General features: G+C 35.3%; 2 protein-coding genes across 5 annotated transcripts in view; both read right to left on the bottom strand.

Moving 5' to 3' along the window:
• LOC107724143 (PDZ and LIM domain protein 2-like) overlaps positions 1 to 15,202 on the bottom strand; it is an 86,032-nt gene extending 70,830 nt beyond the window's left edge. The window contains exon 1 of the mRNA XM_016532979.1: positions 14,897 to 15,202. The gene's annotated coding sequence lies outside the window, so the exon portion shown is untranslated. The remainder of the gene's footprint in view (positions 1 to 14,896) is intronic.
• Positions 15,203 to 17,674: 2,472 nt separating this feature from the next.
• The window catches only part of LOC107723884 (vinexin-like), a 66,419-nt gene continuing 58,691 nt past the window's right edge, over positions 17,675 to 25,402 (bottom strand). For 3 of the 4 annotated variants that reach the window (XM_016532798.1, XM_016532647.1, XM_016532721.1), the window contains exons 17-21: positions 24,955 to 25,080; positions 22,778 to 23,275; positions 19,804 to 19,898; positions 19,381 to 19,487; positions 17,675 to 18,536 (exon numbers count right to left, since the gene is read on the bottom strand). In XM_016532798.1, the coding sequence (XP_016388284.1) occupies positions 18,475 to 18,536; positions 19,381 to 19,487; positions 19,804 to 19,898; positions 22,778 to 23,275; positions 24,955 to 25,080 (888 nt within the window). In that variant the 3' untranslated portion in view covers positions 17,675 to 18,474. The remainder of the gene's footprint in view (positions 18,537 to 19,380; positions 19,488 to 19,803; positions 19,899 to 22,777; positions 23,276 to 24,954; positions 25,081 to 25,402) is intronic. The other variant, XM_016532868.1, reaches the window with a different exon arrangement.

Genomic DNA, 25,402 nt, shown 5'->3' with positions numbered 1-25,402 from the left:
CTGTTGGTGTGATTATTCGGAAATGGAAGCCAACCATCAAAACCATCAAACGGCCTTGGTTTGGAGCTCCGGGCAAGGGGCAAGGATGATCATGAGAAAGCAGCCCAGAAAGCCCAGAACTACACGGGAGGAGCTTGCAATGGTCTGAAATCCTGCAGCGCCCGCAAGGTCCCCCTTCTCAAGAAGGCACATGTACAGGCCCGTCTGAACATCTAAATGATTCAGAGAAGGCTTGGGAGAAAGTGCTGTGGTCAGATGAGACCAAAATTGAGCTCTTTGGCATTAACTCGACTCGAGGTGTTTGGAGGGAGAGAAATGCTGACTATGACCCCAAGAACACCATCCCTACAGTCAAGCACGGAGGTGGAAACATTATGCTTTGGGGCTGTTTTTCTGCTAAGGGTACAGGATGACTTCGCCACATTGAGGGGCAAAATGGACTTAAAACATACCACCAAGGCAACAAAGGAGTGGCTCAAGAAGAAGCACATAAGGTCATGGAGTGGCCTAGCCAGTCTCCAGACCTCAATCCTATAGAAAACCTGTGGAGGGAGCTGAAACATCGAGTTGCCGACTTCACCGCATTGAGGGGCAAATGGACGGGGCCATGTACTGTAAAATCTTGGACGAGAACCTCCTTCCCTCAGCCAGAACACTGAAGATGGGTCATGGATGGGTCTTCCAGCATGACAATGACCCGAAACATACCGCCAAGGCAACAAATGAGTGGCTCCAAGAAGAAGCACATAAGGTCATGGAGTGGCCTAGCCAGTCTCCAGACCTCAATCCTATAGAAAACCTGTGGAGGGAGCTGAAACATCGAGTTGCCAAACGACAGCCAAGAAACCTTCAGGATTTAGAGAGGATCTGTAAAGAGGAGTGGATCAAAATCCCTCCTGAGATGTGTGCAAACCTGGTGACCAACTACAAGAAGCGTCTTACCTCTGTGCTTGCCAACAAGGGTTTATGCACCAAGTACTAAGTCATGTTTTGCTTGGGGATCAAATACTTATTTCACTCACTGAAATGCAAATCAATTTCTAACCTTTATATAATGTGTTTTTTCTGGATTTTTTGGTTGGTATTCTGTCTCTATACATTAAAATAAACCTACCATAAAAATTACAGACTCTTCATTTCTTTGTAAGTGTTTTTTAATTTTTGTTAATTTCAACAAATGGAATATATTTTCTTTCTTTTTGTATTTTTATATAAATTAATGGTTAAACGCCAATTTTATAATGGTTTTAACCAAAAAATACAATAAAATAAATCATTTTAAAATAACAAAAAGAAATAACACTTTCTAAAAAATATATTTTATTTGTTTACCTGCATGTCATGTGACCATTAACCAATGTCAGAGAACCGTGAACATGCAAATGTGATAATTATTAAATATTTATTTTAAAATCTCTGGGGTACTTTAAGTAAATACATTAGGTGAAAGATGTTCAGATGACAAAAAAAAGTTTGGGAATGCCTTCATTACATGTAAAAAAGAAATAATGTGATTTTGTGCATTTTAATGTGTTTGAAAGGCAAATGCCTTCCAAAAATATTGAAATAGACGATTAAATAACCTACTGAGTGATAATTCAGAATAAACATTAATGTGTTCATCAATAGTTGATGCAACGTTGAAACACTAAATGATTTTTGTAAATCCAGTGGATCAGTCTATGTGCAGATATATTAGATATATGCAGATCTACTCCTGTTTGTACTATATTATCTTAAATGTAAAGTAGCTTATCAAGCTTTTTAATTCTTTCCAAATCTAGCACTAATCGGTCTTTTAAGATGCTACCCTGTAATGCTTACAGAAAGCCCATTCTGCTTCCTTCCGAGTAAACACTGAGTGACCAGACAGTAAGGTCAGCCAGGAAGCTCTCTGACTGAAATAGCATGCAAATGAGGATATTGAAACTGAAATGAACCCTAGATATTCACTGCAAGCATCACATCCAGTGCTTTGAGAAATGTCAGGACGTCTGGTTGTGCAGTAATTACTGCTCCTGCAACCACTCAAAATTCTCCATGGCATATAGAAATCAGAAAGCATTCCAGGTTCAAACTGAAGGATTGTCTCCCGTTTTGCAAAAAGTGTTTCTCACCTCATGTTATTATCAACAAGCTTTCAGAAATCAAAACACAGTATGAGCATCCTGTTTAAACAAACAGGTTAAGTTAGTGTTGAGTTTAGCCAAGGCAAATGTTGTGTATTGTGCACATATTTACCCTGAGGTGAGTCTCTGGAATTTAGTCAAGAAAAATTGTGAAAGCTTTAATAAAGTTGAATAATTATTTAATTTTCACACACTTGAATGACTCATCATGGGCTAAAAAGTTGTTCTCCAAGAGTAATGGGAATAGACTCCAATTCCAGTATTCAGATCTGTGGGAAAGTTATTATATCGGAAGCAGTTATATAACAGTTTTGAATGAAGCAAATGTATTCAGTGGGTGTTTGTGTGCCTGTGCAAGGCTATATTCCCAAACTTTGCCATCATTTGACAGGCGTTGTTTTGGATTGCATCTAAACAAAACTGGTGGAAGATGTGAATGAAGATTTCTACATGACATGATCAAAACTGCAGATGTGGCTGGAATATTAGCATACTGTACACACACACACACTTCAACGTCATCCAACAGCTCTAAAATAGCCAGGATTTTTCCTCAGCTCAGTCTTCCTGAAATACAGAGGAATCAGATATTATGCACACACATTCATTTCACCCATGTTCTCACTTGACTAACTTTTATAGCAGTTTGCATGATTTTTGGCTTTTAAATGAATTCCAACTGCTCTAAAAAGAAATAATAAATAAATAAACTCAAACCATCTCAGGAAGTGGACAGTTTCTTATTCTAGTAATACTGAAAATATTGACAAGAATAATAATAAAAAAATAAAAAAATAAAAAACTCACTGCTGTTGGCTAAAAAACTTGAAGCCTTTAGTCGTCTACAATTTAACGAACGTTATAGGGGACATCGGATGCCCATTTTCCACAAGTTGGTATGATTCTTTAGGGTGTTCATGCAATGTCTGTAATATACTTTGATTAAAATTCCTCAAAGGTTGTGTAAAACAACCCCTTTTTACCTCGTCAAAAACAACTCTGTTCACAGCGAGCCGTTTCGGTGCATGTCTCTTTAAATAATAATGAGCTACTGCTCACCCCACCCCTCTCTTCAGTTTTTTGTGTATTCAGTGGCGCTGCTCCTGCTCCCGGTGTGAATGCACTCATTTGTTAACATGCACACCGAAAAAAATTACACCACGCACCACTTACACTTGCGGTGTGAAAACAGACTTATGTTCACTTTTACATCCAACTACAAAACACCAGCATTGCTTACAAGACGTTGTCGTCACTACAGATGCTTGAGTACGGAGAAAATGGCAGACAGTGTACAACTGGCTGAGGGCGGAGATATGCTGCGGGACAGTCTGTCAGCGGCCGTGGGAAGGCCTGAGCAATTTGACGTCATGCTGCTCAAATCAAAACGGCTTGATAATTGAAACAGTTCAGGTTTTTTGGAACAAAAAAATAAAAAATGAGTGAATGCATTTTTATCATTGTAGGATTGTTGTGTCCACACACTGCTAAGACACATTTATATGAAAACACCATGTAAAAGTGAATTTTGCATCTGATGTCCCCTTTAAGGAATTTAAGAAATATTATTTCTTTTTTTTTTATTATTACAGACTAAAGCCCGACCGATATGGGTTTTTTGGGGGGCCGATGCCGATACCGATATTAGGGAGTAAAAAAGTCCGATACCGATATATCGGCTGATATTCTTTATGTGTAGGCTATATTATAGTATAGTTAAAAGTTTGGACACACTTCCCATTTGTGTGTCCAAATTTTTGACTGGTACTGTATATAGAATACAGTATATAGCCTACATAAACAGAAATATATATATATATATATATAAACATTTTTTGCAATGATAACTCAAATGTGGTGATCAAACACTTATAAAATCATTTTAAAATAACAAAAAGAAATAACACTTTCTAAAAAATATATTTTATTTGTTTACCTGCATGTCATGTGACCATTAACCAATGTCAGAGAACCGTGAACATGCAAATGTGATAATTATTAAATATTTATTTTAAAATCTCTGGGGTACTTTAAGTAAATACATTAGGTGAAAGATGTTCAGATGACAAAAAAAAGTTTGGGAATGCCTTCATTACATGTAAAAAAGAAATAATGTGATTTTGTGCATTTTAATGTGTTTGAAAGGCAAATGCCTTCCAAAAATATTGAAATAGACGATTAAATAACCTACTGAGTGATAATTCAGAATAAACATTAATGTGTTCATCAATAGTTGATGCAACGTTGAAACACTAAATGATTTTTGTAAATCCAGTGGATCAGTCTATGTGCAGATATATTAGATATATGCAGATCTACTCCTGTTTGTACTATATTATCTTAAATGTAAAGTAGCTTATCAAGCTTTTTAATTCTTTCCAAATCTAGCACTAATCGGTCTTTTAAGATGCTACCCTGTAATGCTTACAGAAAGCCCATTCTGCTTCCTTCCGAGTAAACACTGAGTGACCAGACAGTAAGGTCAGCCAGGAAGCTCTCTGACTGAAATAGCATGCAAATGAGGATATTGAAACTGAAATGAACCCTAGATATTCACTGCAAGCATCACATCCAGTGCTTTGAGAAATGTCAGGACGTCTGGTTGTGCAGTAATTACTGCTCCTGCAACCACTCAAAATTCTCCATGGCATATAGAAATCAGAAAGCATTCCAGGTTCAAACTGAAGGATTGTCTCCCGTTTTGCAAAAAGTGTTTCTCACCTCATGTTATTATCAACAAGCTTTCAGAAATCAAAACACAGTATGAGCATCCTGTTTAAACAAACAGGTTAAGTTAGTGTTGAGTTTAGCCAAGGCAAATGTTGTGTATTGTGCACATATTTACCCTGAGGTGAGTCTCTGGAATTTAGTCAAGAAAAATTGTGAAAGCTTTAATAAAGTTGAATAATTATTTAATTTTCACACACTTGAATGACTCATCATGGGCTAAAAAGTTGTTCTCCAAGAGTAATGGGAATAGACTCCAATTCCAGTATTCAGATCTGTGGGAAAGTTATTATATCGGAAGCAGTTATATAACAGTTTTGAATGAAGCAAATGTATTCAGTGGGTGTTTGTGTGCCTGTGCAAGGCTATATTCCCAAACTTTGCCATCATTTGACAGGCGTTGTTTTGGATTGCATCTAAACAAAACTGGTGGAAGATGTGAATGAAGATTTCTACATGACATGATCAAAACTGCAGATGTGGCTGGAATATTAGCATACTGTACACACACACACACTTCAACGTCATCCAACAGCTCTAAAATAGCCAGGATTTTTCCTCAGCTCAGTCTTCCTGAAATACAGAGGAATCAGATATTATGCACACACATTCATTTCACCCATGTTCTCACTTGACTAACTTTTATAGCAGTTTGCATGATTTTTGGCTTTTAAATGAATTCCAACTGCTCTAAAAAGAAATAATAAATAAATAAACTCAAACCATCTCAGGAAGTGGACAGTTTCTTATTCTAGTAATACTGAAAATATTGACAAGAATAATAATAAAAAAATAAAAAAATAAAAAACTCACTGCTGTTGGCTAAAAAACTTGAAGCCTTTAGTCGTCTACAATTTAACGAACGTTATAGGGGACATCGGATGCCCATTTTCCACAAGTTGGTATGATTCTTTAGGGTGTTCATGCAATGTCTGTAATATACTTTGATTAAAATTCCTCAAAGGTTGTGTAAAACAACCCCTTTTTACCTCGTCAAAAACAACTCTGTTCACAGCGAGCCGTTTCGGTGCATGTCTCTTTAAATAATAATGAGCTACTGCTCACCCCACCCCTCTCTTCAGTTTTTTGTGTATTCAGTGGCGCTGCTCCTGCTCCCGGTGTGAATGCACTCAATGCACACCGTGCACACCGAAAAAAATTACACCACGCACCACTTACACTTGCGGTGTGAAAACAGACTTATTACATCCAACCTGCATTGCTTACGAGAAAATGGCAGACAGTGTACAACTGGCTGAGGGCGGAGATATGCTGCGGGACAGTCTGTCAGCGGCCGTGGGAAGGCCTGAGCAATTTGACGTCATGCTGCTCAAATCAAAACGGCTTGATAATTGAAACAGTTCAGGTTTTTTGGAACAAAAAAATAAAAAATGAGTGAATGCATTTTTATCATTGTAGGATTGTTGTGTCCACACACTGCTAAGACACATTTATATGAAAACACCATGTAAAAGTGAATTTTGCATCTGATGTCCCCTTTAAGGAATTTAAGAAATATTATTTCTTTTTTTTTTATTATTACAGACTAAAGCCCGACCGATATGGGTTTTTTGGGGGCCGATGCCGATACCGATATTAGGGAGTAAAAAAGTCCGATACCGATATATCGGCTGATATTCTTTATGTGTAGGCTATATTATAGTATAGTTAAAAGTTTGGACACACTTCCCATTTGTGTGTCCAAATTTTTGACTGGTACTGTATATAGAATACAGTATATAGCCTACCAGCAAACACTCAAGATGGGTTTGGTGAACACATGGATAAAAAGTACCCCATGTGTACAATGAAATATACTGCTGTATTTTTGATGTTGTGGGCCTATATTTCTGCTGGAGGTCCTGGACATCTTGTTTAGATACATGGCATCATGGATTTTATCAAATACCAACAGATAAAAAAATCAATAAGTGACTGACTGTGCTAGAAATCTTATAACAATAATTGTCCAGTTTTTTACTAAATTACCTGTTATAGGTCAATAAACTCCCCACTGGAAGGGTTTCAGGACAAGCACGGCGGATACAACTCAAGCCATTTTTAGCTTTTTATTGCGTACACATACACAATAATCATTTGCAAGCAAGGTAGCCTGAATGTTACTGCTACGCTAGCCTATCAGCTAGTTATATGTGACATTTTAGCTTGTCAGTTAACTAATCAGTTAGGATGCTAGGTTATAAACCGGCAAGCGTACCAGTCCTGATCAACAACAGAATGAAAATGAAAATAAAACGGCGCATGCGCACTGACTAACTACGCATATACAGATACACAATCTGGTGACTAGGAACGACAATAAAACATATCTGTAACCTAGTAGGATTATAACATATATGAAATATAACATAAATGTGCCTGCATTTAGAATAAGATGGTAAATATACACACCTATTTCTTCAAATACCCCAGAACATAATAACAACATCTATCATTTGTAATATACATACGCAAATAATAGTGACACCTGCTGGAAAGTTCTACAATAATCCAAACACAAACCTCAAAAACAACACAAAAATGGGTCACTGAGCACAAAACCAAGCTTCTGCTATGGCCATTCCAGTTCCCTGACCTGAACCCTATAGAAAATGAGTGTGGTGAACTGAAAAGAAGCACCACCATCATGGAGCTGGGAATCTGAAGGGTCTGGAGTGATTCTGGATGAAGGAATGGTCTCTGATCTCTTGTCGGCGGGCGGATAATTTGAAGCAGTGGACTCGGGTGAAGTTTGAGCTCATCCGCGCATCTTTACACTACACTGACCTGGGTCACCAGTAGCAAACAATGGAGCACGCTCTGCTGGACAAACTAAGTAATCACACCATTCAGAAGCATTTAATCTGCGTTATATGTTCTGTAAAAAAAAAAAAAATTCATATCGGCGGCATATTCGCCGATACCGATATATCGGTGACAGGCTCATATCGGCCGATAATATCAGCTAAACGATATATCGGTTGGGCTCTATTACAGACCTGTTTCTCAGTCCAAAATCACCAACATTAATTCAGTAATTTATTTCATTTGACAATCATGCAATGGGAAATGAAGATTGTGTCAATAAGAAGTTTTATTTTATTATTAATTTTTTCAATTCATGTTTTTGCTCATATTGCATTAATTGTTCCATTGTAATTTCTTTCTCTGTTCTTTTAATTACTGGAAAGACATGAAGCAAGGTTTACTTGAGAATTATTAGATGACTACAAGCCATTATTTATTAGTATTTAACATAAAGGAGTGATCGGTAACATTAACTCTTGCTATGGAAGTGAAATTGGTATCAAAAACTGAGAAATGGTTTTGACAACTGAAACTACACATTCCCCTCCCATCACCACAGACTCATATGTGAGTATTTTCAAAGCCACACTGAAAAAGAGTATCAGATGCTTTTATCTAAATCTATCCAACTTAAGGTGCACCGCATTTCAGTTCATGACCTTGGCACTGCTAGTTTCTTTGCCACAAATAATGTGACCAGGGTGTGTTGGGAGTTTAAATCACGCTACAGACTTGATATAGTATCAAGTATTACAATCAAAAGGATTCAAAGTATGAGCCGTACAGTAATAAATCAATACACTGAGCCTACAGTGTTGCTGCACACACCAAGCCTACCGAACAAACTATGCTTTTTCTCCCATGATCCACTCCCATGAGTGAGCTTAACAGTGTCACACCTGCCCAACACACACCCAGTCAGCACAGCACCACACTCACGCCACAGCAACACAACACCTCCCTGTTCTGGTTAAAACACGCCAGAATAAAACATTCCCCACATTCTTATCACATTCAATGACAGTGAGTCAACGCTGATACCTTCCATCCCATCACTGATGAAGAAACATCAAACAACACCGTACGACGAGAAGAAAAGTACACAAAAGGTGCTGGGTGGAGACGAACAATAAAAGACATGAGCTCAGTCTGAATAATGGACGGTGTGTTATTTGAAAATTTCACTGAATGAGTCATTACAATTCTGCATTCCAGTGGTGGCTAATTACCGTGAGTCTTCGATATTTGGTATTTATATCTTTATGACGGGAGTCACGTAAAGCAACTCACTCCTCAACTGTTATGTTTGATATGTTTGGCTGTCATAGAAACAGAACAAGATATTACAATCATGACTCAAGAGCAGGAGGTATTCACAAGCACTGCGTTCTGACAAGTATGATACGTTCTTAGCCACGGGCCACAAAAAGCTTGGAAAAAATGAAAAGGAAAATTATTAGTTAATAGGCTCATATGGTGGTCCTCTGGTTTACAAGTCATAGAATAATGCAGGACTGTCACGATAGCAACATTTTAGTACTTCAAACCAATACTAGTAAAATGTCATGAAAAAATGTTCAAAAATGTGAGTAAACTGCATTAAGTTTAAAATCAATTTTATTTGATTTATATATAGGTAATTTGTCTTAAGTTAAACTGAATGTTAAATTTAAATCAAATTAAAGATTAAATTACACTAAAAGTTTAAAAAAAATTAAAATTAAACAAACTTAAATCAAATTAAAAAGTTAAGTTAAAATATAAATATAAATCAAATTAATTGATATTAAATTCATTAAATAACATTAAAAGTTAGATTTAATGCTAAATCCAAATAAAGATTACTTACACTTAAAGACTAAATTTAAATCAAATTAAAATATTAAATTAAAAGTTAAATTAAATGTTACATTTAAATCAAATTAAAAATTAATTAAATTACATTGAAAGTTACATTCAAAATTACATTTAAATCACTAATACAAGTCAAATTAAATTCAAATAAATTGCATTAAAAGTTACATTTAAAACAAATTACATTTTTAATTTAAAGTTTAATACGTAGGGTTATGAATCAAAACCTCTTAAAAAGTAATAGCGACATGAGCTCACCACAATACAGATGAAGTCTCAATCCAGACCCAGTGTGCAGGCTTCTTCTTTGAGCTTTCCAGACACAGTCACACAAACAGGATTGCACTTATCTGTATTTGCAGGCACAGCCATGAATTCAGAACTGGCTCATCTGAACTGACTCAACAGCAACGATAAGCAGTGGTTAAACTCTGTCGTGACTTTTTGCAAAGGAAGTGGTTAGAGAAGACCCAGTTTTTGGTCAAAAGTATGGCTGCAATCGAGCATAAGTTTTTAGGCCTCAATTACAGTGCAGAAAACATGGGATAGATTTTGCCCTGAACAGAGAAACTGTGGTGCAGACAGACATACGCCATCATTACGACTACCATATTATCCTGTTCACTGACTTTAAATAAGAACAGCCTTTAACTGCTACAAAACAGAGAGACGGCACACAGGAAATGTGGTAAGAGACACAGAAATCCAACAACAAGATACCACATTGTGCGCACAAACAAATGAAAGTACTAGAAATGAGAAACACAACCACCTCAATGAGAGAGTGGCACACAGCCGTACAGCCACTAAATGTTGCCCTTATACGGAGATGGTTTGGGTGTGTATTATGCTAATAACCCACATTAAAGATGCAGTCACACTTAACTTCACAGTTACGTAAAAAATGCGAGCTTGTGCAAAGAAGCGTCTCGCTTTTGGAAGTTCAAGTTTAATGCACTTGCAACTTGCGAATTCATACAGAAAGAAGATATTTAGTCGGTGAGAACCTAAACGTCAAATATTTACTTGTTAAACCGGTTTGTTTAAAGAGAAAGTAGATGGAGCATATTTTCACATTCAGAATAATTTTTTTGTGATTTATTAAAAATATAAGTCCTACAGCATGACATCATATCCTGTTGCCAAATTCTTTGCAAGCTTCATGCGTATTGTGAACACACTTTTGCATAAAATGGATTATTCACCATCAGAACCAAAACAAATGCATGTCTGTGCACCGTCTGTGGATTCTTTTGCCTGAGAACCTTTTCTGCAGATAAAAGAAAAGAAGTGTACACAATTATGAATTGAAAGAGACACTCAGTCTCTTTCATCATCAACAGCTGACAACAGATCATATCAGAGCACGCAATTTCCTGTGTATTTGAGCATGTGGTGCAAATTCTTGCCAAACCAAAGAAAGACCCGAAACTTTGCATATGCTGAAAGCATCCAAAAACTGTGGTTTTTGAAGAAAGAAAGTTCAGCTTGGTGCCCACTATGAAATAACCATAAGAATATAGAACGGTATGGAATTGTTGCTTTGTATGGGATGTTATTTTGTGGTCCAGATGACCATTTATGACCAAAACCACAAATGGTACTCACTACTTGCCTTGTTGGTCTCTGTATGCAGCTGATTTATTGTACAGCTGACAGGGTTTTAGTGCAGAGACATGTGCAATTATAAGACATGTTTGTGGATGTTATGTCTTCCACGGCCTATTAGCACTCTGGGTATATCTGAATAGAGAGAGCAAGAATGCTTCATTCTCAGAGGAGGAGTCTCAGGGGATGTTTACACGACACAGTTTTCAACTAAAAATGGAAAACTTTGAATGCGTTTTGGCCATTCATTTACACGACAACGGCGTTTTGGGGCCCTAAAAACACAAACTTTTGAAAATGGGTTTTAAAGTGCAAGTTTTTGAAAACAATACCGTTATCGTTTCAGTGTAAAACACAAAAACGCGAATTTGCATAAACAGTGACATTGTGCGGTTGCGTATTATGTGTTCGTACAAAGTGACATCGACAACTACTGGCCTGGCATGCATATTACAGCATCTTACATGAGTCCGACCAATCAAAGCGGAGTTCACTCTCACTCCGAAAGCGCTTGCTAACTGGAGCTGCTTCAGTGATCACGCGTCAGTTGTCTCTCAAAGGTAAGGCAGCATCAGACTTTGCTTAAGTTGCAATGGATCCCAATCCACTAACCTTACACTGAAGTTGCAAAACACCTCAATATTATCTATGATCTCCGTGATGCGGAAAACGCGGACGGAATCGCGGAATCCAGTCATATAAATGGAATTTACTGTATGACGCGGAATGTGTCAAAGTTTGGATGAATTAATCAAAAGTAGGTCACAACACCAGGGAAGGCAGTTTTTGTCAGAGCCCTTGTTATTCTTAATTTTGACATTAATTTTCATTTTTACACCATACATATATATCGGTTCAAAATATCGGTTATCGGTCTACTTGATCTGTAATAATCGGTATCGGCCTTGAAAAACACATATCGGTCGACCCCTAATCTTAGGCCATTTTCACGGATCCATGTCAACAGGGGTTATTTTGTCAAAGTTGTCATCTGTAAAAACAAATTAAATGTACATAATATTATCAATATTATTTCTCATTAAGTCCTGTTGGTTTAAAAAGTCTACACTGTAAATAAAGCAAAGATTATTGAAGTACTTTTTACAAGAAAGTACTATTTTAGTTTCAGTTTTTCAAAATTTCTAATTTCTGAGTAAAAACATTGTCTACACCAATTTTTCAGTGCATTTAAAATTTACTCTGTACAGTTATTTTTATTTTGCACAACTGACCAGTGTTAATTTAGTATTATTTATATACCCTTATATTTTTATTGATATTTTGAATGAGCTTGTTTTTATATTTTCAGTTTTCATTTTTGTTATGTGCTTTTGTCATTTTTATTAGTTTATTTTTTTTTTATATATTACTATTAAGGTTTAGTTTTTATTTATTTCCAGTTAGTAAATTTAGTGCTTTAACAAACCTATTTCATTTAGTCGCCAAGGCAACATTTCTAATGATCATTTAATTTGTTCTAATTATTGTTATTATTATTATAATCATCATTTAGTTTTTTTCCATTTAATTATTTCAGCTTTATTTCAATTAACAAAAAATCTTTGTTATCTAATAGTTTCGATTACGAGATAACCCTGCTACTGACATTAATGTGTTAATACTTGCTTATTCACACTATTGTTTACAGTGCCAGTAAATGTTATAACAAAAAAGCATGACAATTAAAACATGAATGTGAAGAATGGGCGTTTTGGAGTGATGGAAGTTAAAAAATACTAGTGAGGGAGAAGCTAAAATTGAGGGATGAGAAGAATTGCACAGGTGGAGACAATAGAGAGGTACAAAAGCTCTCTCAATGGGTTTGGTCAATGCATAGACACACACGTCTGGCTTTTTCCCATCAATTCAAAAGTACTGCTCAGTCATCATTCACATTCAGTGCCCAGCCTCGAAACTGCATTCTGCTCACTTCAAACCTACAGAGAGCTGTGCTACAGCAACAATAAAGGAGCAACTGGTAGAAACTGGTGATTTTTAAAAGTAACTTCTGATAAGTCAGACATTTATTCATTTCTGAGTCTGGCCATGTGGGTTTGGACAGTGTAGACGCCTTAATCTGTAACTTTTCACATTATTCTGCATAACTGAATCCAAAACATTCCAGTCTGTCCCGGGGCAAAAAACCCCAACCAGCATGCATCAAAAAATCCATTGCATACCCTCAAAACATCAAAAACAACTGTGTAATGTACATGCACTTATGAATCACAGCCTATTTAAAGGCTACTATCAAGCAGAAGTATGCATCTTAAAACCAAATGAGGACAACATTTTTGAGCATCATAAGCATACAAAATCAAGTGTTTCCAGTTACTGAATCTCTTAATGTACATTACACTAACTACTGTATTCTATACTGTATTCTGTACATGTTTTAAAGCTTTATATGTAATAACATCTGTCTATTTTCTGAACTCATGTTTGAAGTGTAAGGGTGTCCCAAAGTTTTCCCCTCTCCATTAGGACCTCCATCAACATATTTAACCCTCTGGTGCTCGTTGGTCATTTTGACCCAAAAACTTTACATATTCGTTTTTTGGATTTTTTTTTACTTAAGCGGAATGGTACGAAACTTGGTAAATGTTTTGCCACTTGCTATGTGAAAAAAAAAGAGCTTGAATCAAAAAGGTTAAATGGCCCTGAAAAAAAAAAAACAGCAGTACTCCTAAACAGTCAAAAATGACACCACTGGGAAACATTTGGTACTGCACCATAACAAGATCTTACTCATTTTCAGAGATATCAACCTCAAATGTGGAACACAACTTGTTTAGATTTATGACTTTGATTTTCTCGCAAGTTTTAGAGTAAAACATGTTTTGGAAAATATATATTTCATATAAAATATGAAAATAGTATTTTTGTGAATTTTTCATAATTTAACTTATGACTTTTTTTTTATTTCACTTTAACTTAAGCAATAATCAGCCAAGTGTCTTCTTTAAAATGAGACCAAACTTAAGTCTGTGCCCCAAAGCATTCAGAATTTATGACAGTTCAAGCTGGAAATGTCATTTTCAGGTCTGCTCAAAAAGTGGTTAACAGGCAATACATGGACTAGTATAACTACTGCATAAACAATTTAGTACCACAAAAACTCCTAAAAAACACTAAAATATTAAATAATAAAATATCAAACTAAAATATAGTACATTCATTTCATTGAAATGATTTAAAAAAAAAAAAAATCGGTCATTTTTGACTGTCATGTGAAGAGTACCAGAGTTCAAACCTAGTCTCATTTGTTCTCTTTGGCCTTTGTGACCATATAATGTGCAAGACAAATACAATGGCTGAACCTCCTTTAATTTTACTTTTTATCTAGTTTAATTTCCCTAATGTACAGTGGTTTGGTTCACTATGTTTTGCTAAAAAATGTGCTCTGAAAACAATAAATAAAGTATCACACTGAATTGAGTGATGGAGGACTAGAGGCTCCTCTGAATTGAGCTGCAGTGTTACAGCTGTTGTGTCGATTCTAATGACACATTAGATCCTTTTCATCACTTAAACAAGCTAAAACATTCAGTTTTTCGCTCATTTCTGCGTGGGACAGTCAGGCTTTTCAGTAAAGCCTCCGGCTGCAATAGAACAGATGAAAGGAGAAACAGTGAAAGACTAAAGGATGCTGAACTGATGCCATGTTTCTCACGCCTCACCTGATGAGGAGTATAGATATCACTTCGGAACAAATACAGCCCAGTAACGCTACATATTTAGTTCGAATATTAAGGAAAATAAGCACTTACCTGGTAAAGCGTTGGCGCGCGCGGTTAGGAGTAATCACAACTCTGCGTGAGGCACCTGTGCGGGTGACGTCAAAAACACGCACGCGTCCTGTGTGAGCGCGGAGAGAGAGAGTAGCTGCTCTTCTGTCACAAACTCTGTCCGCTTCCTAACGCAGACCTGATTCAGACACTTTCAGCGCCTCAGTTTTTAGGATGCGAGCTCCATGTGACCAAATTCCCACACCGCCCAGTTTTTTTCGAACTTTTCCCGAGAATGTTTCCGCTGTGGAGATGATGCTCTCCACTCACACGCCACGTGTCGCTGTCAAAATAAAGGCTGGGGGTGCGCACGCGAGGGTGGACCGCGGGGCGTGTCGAGGGGGTGGGGAGAAATAGAAATATGATTTTAAAAGCAAATATCTATAACACTCTGTGCCAGTGCGCCACCTGCTGGCGGTGATAAATAATGAGAAAATCTTATTTATTCAAGTTCAAATTTAAGATTCTAAAATCGCCTTAAAATAAAAGAAATCAATACTTTTATTCAGCAAGGACACATGGAATTGATCTAAAGTGACAGTAAAGACATTTATATTTATATTTCAAATAAATGTTGTTCTTTTGAACTTTCTATTCATTAAAGAATTGAAAAGAAAAAATAAATCAATTTCTACAAAAATAGCAGCACAACCGTTTTCAACATTGATTAATTTCTTGAGCACCAGATCAGCATATTAGAATGATTTCTGAAGCATCACGTGACTGGAGTAATGGCTGCTGAAAACTGTAAGAAAATTTCATTAAAAAATACTGTTTTATTGTATTTTGATCAAATAAATGCAGAAAATAATTATACAAAATTCATATAGATTAAAATATTATTTAATTTAAAAATTATTTTAAAAAACACTACGAAAAATAATATATTACAAATCTAGCAAAAACTGTCCCATGCAGTTCACCCTAATTTAATATATTTTAAAATTATATATATATATATATATGAAAAATAAATAAAATAATAAAAAATTTAATTAAAAAGGCTCATATCGGTCGATAATATCGGCAAAACGATATATCGGTCGGGCTCTAATACATATATATATATATATATATATATATAAAATGCAGTTTTTATTTTATTTTTTATTATTTTAATATATAATGCAGTTTTTATTTTATTTTTTATTATTTTATTTATTTTTCATTTGGCTGTTTTTGTAACATGCTTTATTTTTTCATTTGGTGTTGTCAAACAGTACAATCTCAAAACTCATTAACAGATGAAACAATGGTTTAGCAGTGAGTTGTTCTGCATCAGTGTTTTGGAAAATTAAGGCATTATGAGCTATATGACATTGGCATTTTCACTCAAATATATCTGTCATCATGTTCTCAAGACTAATTATTTCATTTGTTCATTTGTTGCATACAAGCAGGTGTGTTGACTAATGAAAGACAGCGTGTGAATAACAGAAGCATTTACTGTAGCAGGTGCTGCAAGGCATTTAGTCTTCAGACTGGACTATGAAGAAAATCATAATGATTCGAATAGTGAAAGTAACAAGCAAACCAATGTTTTTCATTATTTATTTGATCAATATCAAAATCTGTGAGTACCTTAGATACTGCAATACATTGTGTGGCAATAAAAATATATTATCTTTTTTCCATTATTCGGTAACTGTTTGATAACGATTCAACAATCTGTACAACAAAAATGCAGTCAGCTACTTGAGTTCCCAGAAAACTAAAAACAGAAGACAAAGTGAGTTAATGCTGGAATTCAATGAATACCGGCTTCTTCCACAACCATTTTTATAGCCAACATAAACCACCAGTAAAAATCCTCCGGCTCCTGTCTTAAAACCTGTGCACGTTCTTTGACATAAGAAACACAAGCTGACTTCATTTTAAAGTGTCATTTTCAACCTGTAAAATCACCAGAGCTCATGATTTATGTAATATTTTTAGTTCTTGTTGTAAGCATACAAAAAAACATAATATTAATGTTTAAAACAAGAAAAACATCACATATGTAAAACATATAAAAACTTAGGTTAAGATATATTCTCTGAAATTTAACATTATACAATTTTGCTCCTTAAAGTAAATTACTCTTGTTTAGTCATTTTTACTGGAAAACAAGACAAAATACTGCTTAAGTTTTTTGTATATAAAAACTTAGGTTAAGATATATTCTCTGAAATTTAACATTATACAATTATAATGCTCCTTAAAGTAAATTACTCTTGTTTAGTCATTTTTACTGGAAAACAAGACAAAATACTGCTTAAGTTTTTTGTTTTTTTTTCTTGTGAATGAATATACATGCAAATCATGATGTTCTACTGATCCTGATCCTGAAGACTGATCCTGCATTAATTAACATTTTCAGTTGAATATGGTTTTAAATAATTCTAATATGTGACCCTGGACCACAAACCCAGTCATAAGGGTCAATTGTTTGAAACTGAGATTTATACATCATCTGAAAGCTGAATAAATAAGCTTTGCATTGATGTATGGTTTGTTAGGATAGGCTGAGATACAACTATTTGAAAATCTGGAATCTGAGGGTGCAAAACAATCGAAACACTGAGAAAATCGCCTTTAAATTTGTCCAGATGAAGTTCTTAGCAATGCATATCAATGCAATCAAAAATTAAGTTTTGATATATTTACAGTAGGAAATTTACAAAATATCTTCATGGAACATGATCTTTACCTAATATCCTAATGATTTTTGGCATAAAAGAAAAATCGATAATTTTGACCCATACAATGTATTTTTGGCTATTGCTACAAATATACCCAAGCGACTTAAGACTGGTTTTGTGCTCCAGGGTCACATATAGAATCAAAAACCATGCTTAATCTAGTCTGGCTGGAACCCACCATAAAAAAAATCAAACCCTAACTGATTTTTCACCAAGCAGGAGACTCATACAAAAGAGTTTGAAAGTGGCAACACTTTCCCTGTCCTAAAGCTTAAGAGAATGGCATGCTGGGTTTGTTACACAATTAACGTCAGATTAAACACTTGGAGACAACTGCACTAAGCGCTTACAGACACTTGATAATGACTGCTAAAACTGCGGTTGTGTTTCTAAAATGATGTGGCGATCAATGACAACTGTGATGAGCGTTCAAAAAAAACGGACGGTTTTAACCATGTCTCACATCCAGATCCTCAGGATATGTAGTGTTCAAGGGCAATGTTGCTACAAATCTGAAACCAAAATGGAGGTAAACTTTACAAAGATGTTAAAATTGAGTAAGTCATCTTAGATAATGTCAATAGCATTGTGGAAAACTATAAATAAATGTAAGGATCTTCAAAGCATAATGCAGTGTGGCTTCATTACACGTGAGTGGTCAAACCCAGCTGTGTCCACCATCTGTGAGAGATACTGTAAGCAGAAGAGTGCACATGCTTGTGGAGGATGTGACGTTTTGATATGTGTGTGTGTGTGTGTGTGTGTGTGTGTGTGAAGAGGGCAGTGGTTTTGTATATAGTGTACAGTGGTACAGACAGACGGTATTGTGCATTGATTAGTGGTTGAGCCTGTAGTGTCAGTGAGAATTGGTGGAAGCTCTTAAACTGGTGCCACATAGTTGCCAGGGAATGTTCCAAAAGCTTGGGTCCTTTCAGACGTACCTGACAGGAAAAGAAAAATACAATGTCATTTAAGCAAGAAAACTTCTGGCACAAAACAGCTACCTCTTTGCTAGCATATTATGGTAAATGACATTGTTGTAATGTGAGAATCGGCCAATAGAGGGTGGGAAAGGTCTGGCACCGAGACTGCTCTTAAAGATACATTTTTCAGTTTTGCTACTATACTGTATGTCCATGAGTAGAACTGTATATTCCATTTTGATTTTTGAGTGATTATCTTGTGAAATAATCTATATTCAATACTTTTCAATAGTTTGGGTTCAGTAAGATTTTGTAGTTGTAAAAAACAAATATTATTTTTATTGTGCAAGGATGATCAAATAAATGCAGCCTTGGTGAGCGGAAGAGACTTATTTCTAAAACATGAAAAAAATCTTACCGACCCCAAACTTTAGATCCTTCTATGTAACACTTTTGAATTCTAAATTCTGAAAAAGTCTACACATATTTTTGCTTCTGTGGCACTGCTATACAATTATTTGAACGTGTTTTTTTTTGTATTTGTAATTTGTATTCTACATAATATTCTACATAATACTGTATAATAATATTATTATTGTCTATTTCAGATTAACCTGCCCCTACAATCCTGTACACTAAAAATAACACCAATAGTTTTAAATGCTTGAAGCCAATTTAGGCATTGCAATAATCAAAATATAATGATCAAATATAAAATTATGATATGATTATCAATAAGGTACCAATATATCATACATCCCCATGGTTGACCTCTTTACTTGTCTGTCAAAAATTACATACAGTATCTTGTTTAAGTCGGCAGTTCTTGGCTGGAATAAGCTGTGAAGTGAAGCAAACTTACCTACAAACCAGCCGTCATCACACTTCTCTAGGACCTGAACGATGTCTCCCTCTCTCAATTCCAGCTCGTCTCTGTTCTGGGGTTTATAGTTGTAAACTGCTTTATACCTGAATGCAAAGAGAAAAAGTTCATGAAAAAGAATTACAAATGGTAAAGGGTGAAATCAGTAGCTGGATTAACCCTGGATATGTTTCTTAAAGGGACAGTTCACACAATAATAAACACTGTCATATTTTACTCTCCTTCATGTCATTCTAAACCTCATGACTTTCTTTCACAGCAAGATGGCCAGTAAATAAATAGATGGGTTTTTTACTTAACTATCCCTTTAAACAATCATAAAATTAATAAATGTAAATGATCTTTCTCTGTCTGCTTGAATTAGGTCAGTAGTAATGAACGATGTTCTGTAGAAGTACTCACGGTTGTCGTGAATAACCCATGTTCACAGGAGACTGTGATGTGGAAGGAATCTTAACATCTGCATTGGGCTGCGGAGATTGTGTTCTGGTCCCATCCTAAACATGATTGTTAAAATTTTATTTTATTTTATTTTTTCCCAAAAAAAATTATGCAATATGTCATAAGTATTCACACTCATTCATTGCCACATCTTTTCTTTGAACATGTTTTTATGTTGTTACTTGTGATCAGCTGATATTGATTTTTCACTTATGGTCCTCACTGTGTATATAATATAATTTAATGAAAATGCATGAAATCTAAAAATAAAATAGCTTAAAGTAAATAAACATTTATTTGCCAAAATACAAAAATATTCTACCATTCAAAAGTTTGGGGCCAGTAAGAAGTTTATTTATTTGTTGTTGTTGTTTTTTTTATGTTTTTAAAAGATTCGAAAGAAGTCTTTTATCCCCACCATGGCTGAATTTATTTGATTAAAAATTACAGTAAATTAATTGTGTGTGTGTATATATATATATATATATATAATATTTATTAGTATATATATTAGAAATTAATTATTAATATATAATTATTAATATAATATAAAATTAATATTGTATAATAGTATTACAATTCAAACAAATTACATTAAGTTTTAATGTAATTTATTCCTGTGATGGTAAAGCTGAATTTTCAGCATCATTATTCCAGTCTTCAGTGTCACGTGATCCTTCAGAAATTTGATGCACAAGAAAAAAAATATTATTATTATCAATGTTGAAAACAGTTGAGCTGCTTAATATTTTTGTGAAACCTTTTTTTCAAGATTTTTTTTTTTAGGATTTCAGGATTTTCACTTTTGATCAATTTAAGTGACGTGACATGTGACATGTGGCCAAGTATGGTGACCCATACTTGGAATTAGTGCTCTGCATTTAACCCATCCTAAGTGCACACACACAGCAGTGAACACACACACAACGTGAACACACACCCGGAGCAGTGGACATGCTTATTGAATTGTGTGTGTGTATATATATATATATATATATATAATATTTATTAGTATATATATTAGAAATTAATTATTAATATATAATTATTAATATAATATAAAATTAATATTGTATAATAGTATTACAATTCAAACAAATTACATTAAGAAGTGCACACACACAGCAGTGAACACACACACAACGTGAACACACACCCGGAGCAGTGGACATGCTTATTGAATAAAAGTACCAATTTCTTTCAAAAATAAAAAAAAATCTTACGGATCCAAAAACATTGAACTGTAGTGTTCAAATAAAATTACTAAAATTAAAACCACATATGTGCCACAATGCAAAAATTCCACCATTCAAAAGTTCGGGGTCAGTAAGTTTTTTTATATATTTTAAAGAAAGTCTCTTCTGCTCGCCAAGCCTGCATTTATTTGTTCAAAAATACAGTAAGAAAACTGTAAAAGTAATATTTTGTAATAATATATTACAGTTTAAAATAACTGATTTTAAAGAAAGTCTCTTCTGCTCGCCAAGCCTGCATTTATTTGTTCAAAAATACAGTAAGAAAACTGTAAAAGTAATATTTTGTAATAATATATTATTACAGTTTAAAATAACTAATCAGCAAATGCTGATTTGCTGCTCAAGAAACATTTATTATCAATGTTGACAACAATGTTAACAATGTAAAAGGCCTTACTATCACTTTTGATCAATTTAATGAATAAAAATATTAAAGTCTTTCAAGATAAATAAATAGTAATAATAAATAAAAATTTTACTAACCCCAAAATTTTGAACTGTAGTGTACAAATACAAATACTCAAATTTAAAGCTGCAGTCCGTAAGTTTTGCCTCTTTGTCGCCATCTCTGTTTGAAAACCTGCAATTGCAGCTGTGTGCGGAATTATCTTCCTTGCATGGGTTGTACTCTGGCACAGCTCCAGCGAATGAATCGAATGTTCTGAAGAGTATGTGTGGCAGTCAGTCACCGCACCGGTGTGGATATTTACTGTACTTCGCAATCACAGATTCTAGCCTACGTCTTGGAATATATGACTCAAATAAGCATTTTCACTGGATATTGTCATCTGAACAAGTAAGTAACAAGTCTGCCATGTTTGTTCTGACCAACTGAGGAAAAAAGCATTACCATAAATCTCGCTACCAATGGTGATTAAATCTAAAGATCGGTTAGCTCATATCACATCAAACCGTGCAAATTATTATTATTGTTATACTTTATTCTCAGATTATTAATGTTAACAACATCAGCATTGCGTGACTATGAGTATAGTGTGTATAAGAGAGTAGATTTCAATTTCTGTACAGTCTAATCTCTAATTGTCATACTACTCAAATTTAATATTAAGAAATTCTTTTAACCCAAAAAGCAAATTATGTTTCCTTCGAACTGGTTTACTTTAAAATACAAATCTTGTGTAATCCCAAGCACATTTAAAAGCACATTTAAAACTGGAAGCACATTTAAAACTGGAATATAATTTCATTTCATTCACATGTGTTTCATAAACACATAATCTTTTCTGGATTACAATCCGCCATCAAAATGATAAATTTAATTATTCCAGCTGCTGTGAGAAAAGGCTATAAACGATCCGCCACCTGCAGGATCCTCACATGCGATAAAGCCTACTAGCCGGGACAACTTCTTTATATTTACAGAAGTGATGTAATGACGCAGCAGCATGCTCGAATTTCCCGCACCTACCTACCCATACCACTCAAATTAGAAAATATTATTATAAGCTAACCGATGTGAATCGGGCTAAAGTAAGGCGATAGTTTCGAACACTGACTGGTTATGTACTTGCTCAAATATTGATTTCGGATCATTTTTAACCAAAGAAAGTTACGGACTGCAGCTTTAATAAAACACTTATTTGCCACAAAATATTCACTAAAAACATAATCTGATTAATAGGCCATACGTAAATACAGTGTTGTTTGTCTACACAAACCTGGGTGATGTACGGAGGGTGTGAGCTGGTGTTCACTGGCAGTCCCGGACCCTGTGAAGATGTCAGCATATGATTGGAGGGAGACATGGGTGATCTGGTGTCCTTTTCCAGTGGGCTGTGAGGGTGCAGCGATCCGGTCCGGTTGCTCGTGGATGAAGTGGGGCCAGGTGAGAACTGGAAGCGGTCTGAAGGCTGTTTTGGGGAGGTGGGCTGTTCGTGTGACAGAGGGGAGCGTGACTGGCTGGAGTGTTTGTGAGGTGAAAGCTGGGGTTCAGGGGAGCGTGACAAGGGAGACAGAGGGGAGTGCTGTGGTCGACCAGGGCTGAGGGGCTCTGGGATAAGAGTGGGAGAAGATGGAAAGTCATCACTGCTTTTAGTGCGGGGCATTTTGTTGACCTGGACGTAGTTAATGGGGAAGATTCCACTGCGGTTGGTGCCGGCGATACGACCCTCCAGCCAGTGATCATCAACACGTCTGGTGATGGCGATCACCTCGCCCTGAGACAGAGACGAGAGAGAAGAAAGCTGCTGAAGCTGCTTGGTGTCAGATATCACGGTTCTCTGAAATACTTGATTCTGATTGGTCAATCGCAGCATTCTGTGGTCGAATATTTGTGTATAATGATGATGTTAAACTGTATAATTTATGGTAATTGACTATAATTGTTCTAGGCAACCATTATCCTACATATCTGTGTTGGTTAGGACTGAGAGTCAATCCCAAAAAGAGTTGATTTACATGTCTGAGCATGACATGATTAAGACTCATTACCTAATTACCAAACTCAAGCCTTAAAGCTGTGGTTTTCCAAAAAAAATGTTGACTATAAGGCCCCCTATTATCTACCGAAATATTCGAAAGCTCCATGACTTTTTCAGTTGTTCATGATTTACTGAATAATGAACTTCAGGGCAAGGATTTAAAAAAACATTTAAATGTTAACATTTATATATATTAAGATTTTATTAATTTACATGACTTTTCTACGTCTAGATATCACAGTTTAAAATAAGGCTAATTCATATGCAAGTTGTTCAATACTGTGGGAATCCTTGCCTTTCAAATGGAAAAAAAGCAGGTGTTTATGGGATGAATTAAAATCAGAAATATCTTGATTTTTAGTTGTTTTGTCTTATTTTAATTTATTTCTGTTGGCTTCCTGATTGAGAACCACTGCCTTAAAGGGACAGTTCCCCAACAATTGAAGTGTTCTTCAAAATATCTTCTTTTGTGTAATAGTAAAGTACAATCATACAGGTTTGGAATGACATGAGAATGAATTATGACTATAGTAATTTTGGGCAAACTATCTCTTTAACATCTAGCAATGTGGGTTTTGATTTATTCCGGTGAATAATTTTGATTGAAAGACTCATTCAGTTTCATTCACTGCTTAATTTCATGACTCTTTTGGTAGGTTACATCATTACACCAGCAGGTGGCGACCAATGAGTATTTTCAAGTATTATGACTGATGATGATAAAAATAATACTAATAATAATGCAGATCATTTGAAATGCAGTTTTGTTTACGATCATCAAGGCCACAAAATAAAGTGAAATCAAAGAACGAACTGGTGTGATGTTATTTCGAACAAAATCAGGCCAAAGTAAAGCTTGTTTGGGGTTTGTTTTGGGTTCGAAACAGCTTGTCAAAGTGAGCTTTCCTAAAAAAGTTCACTCCAACACCTTCAAACTACAATTGGTCAGTGGTGTTTACATAACAGGTAGATGTGGCTCTGGGGCTCCACCTTCTCCAGCTCATTTTTCTGTTCAGTCTGTCGAGGTCAGACATTCAAGGGTGAAAATATAAACACAGAGACCTTATTTATAGTAGAAACTGAAGTTTCTAATTGAAAGCAAACCTGACACTATTTTTTCATGTTTCATCCTGCAAATCTGCTTACTTTAAATAAACCTGTTCAATGAAGTGCTATATAAATAAATGTGATGTGACTTGACTGGAGTGTAGAATTGCAGAGCTCATGCAAACATCCACATCACTATGATCAGATGCTTTCTTAACTGCTGGTTTCTCACTGCTTTATTTTGTTATTGAGTGGGAAGTGTGCAGTGCACGCCGCTCTCCTATTTGGAATCTAATATTTTCTGAAAATCAACTGTGCATAACTGATTAGTTGTAGTATGTGGTGCAGATGTGCAGTGTTTCTGGCACCTTTCTGAAGGACAGCTCCACAGGCAGGTCGGCATTGAAGTTGAACAGGGCTACAGCCTCTCCGTATTCCAGCACCTGGATGGTGGGAGACTTTATTGGCGTGGGCTTCTCCGTTGGAGGAATAATCTGGAAGGAAAACATCAGTGTTGGGAAGGTTACTTTGGAAATGTAATAGGTTACAGATTACAAGTTACCCTACTTAAAATGTAATAAGTAGTGTAACTTTTCAATTACTTTATTAAAGTAATGTAAATGATTACATTTGATTACTTTTTGATTACTTTTCTAAATGTCTAATATTTTCAACTGTTAATCATTTTCAAACATGTAAACCAGGCAGAGTTAACATTGCAGTAGTACTGAACACTGATTACTGTCAGACTTTCGAAATCCTTCATCACTTGAATAAAGATTATAATATTTTAATTTTAAAGGGGTCATAGGATGC

Source organism: Sinocyclocheilus rhinocerous, unplaced genomic scaffold, assembly GCF_001515625.1.
Source record: "Sinocyclocheilus rhinocerous isolate Xijiao unplaced genomic scaffold, SAMN03320098_v1.1 scaffold311, whole genome shotgun sequence".
Lineage (NCBI taxonomy): Eukaryota > Metazoa > Chordata > Actinopteri > Cypriniformes > Cyprinidae > Sinocyclocheilus > Sinocyclocheilus rhinocerous.
Note: the sequence above shows the minus strand (reverse complement) of the source record. Positions and strands in the feature narration are given on the sequence as shown.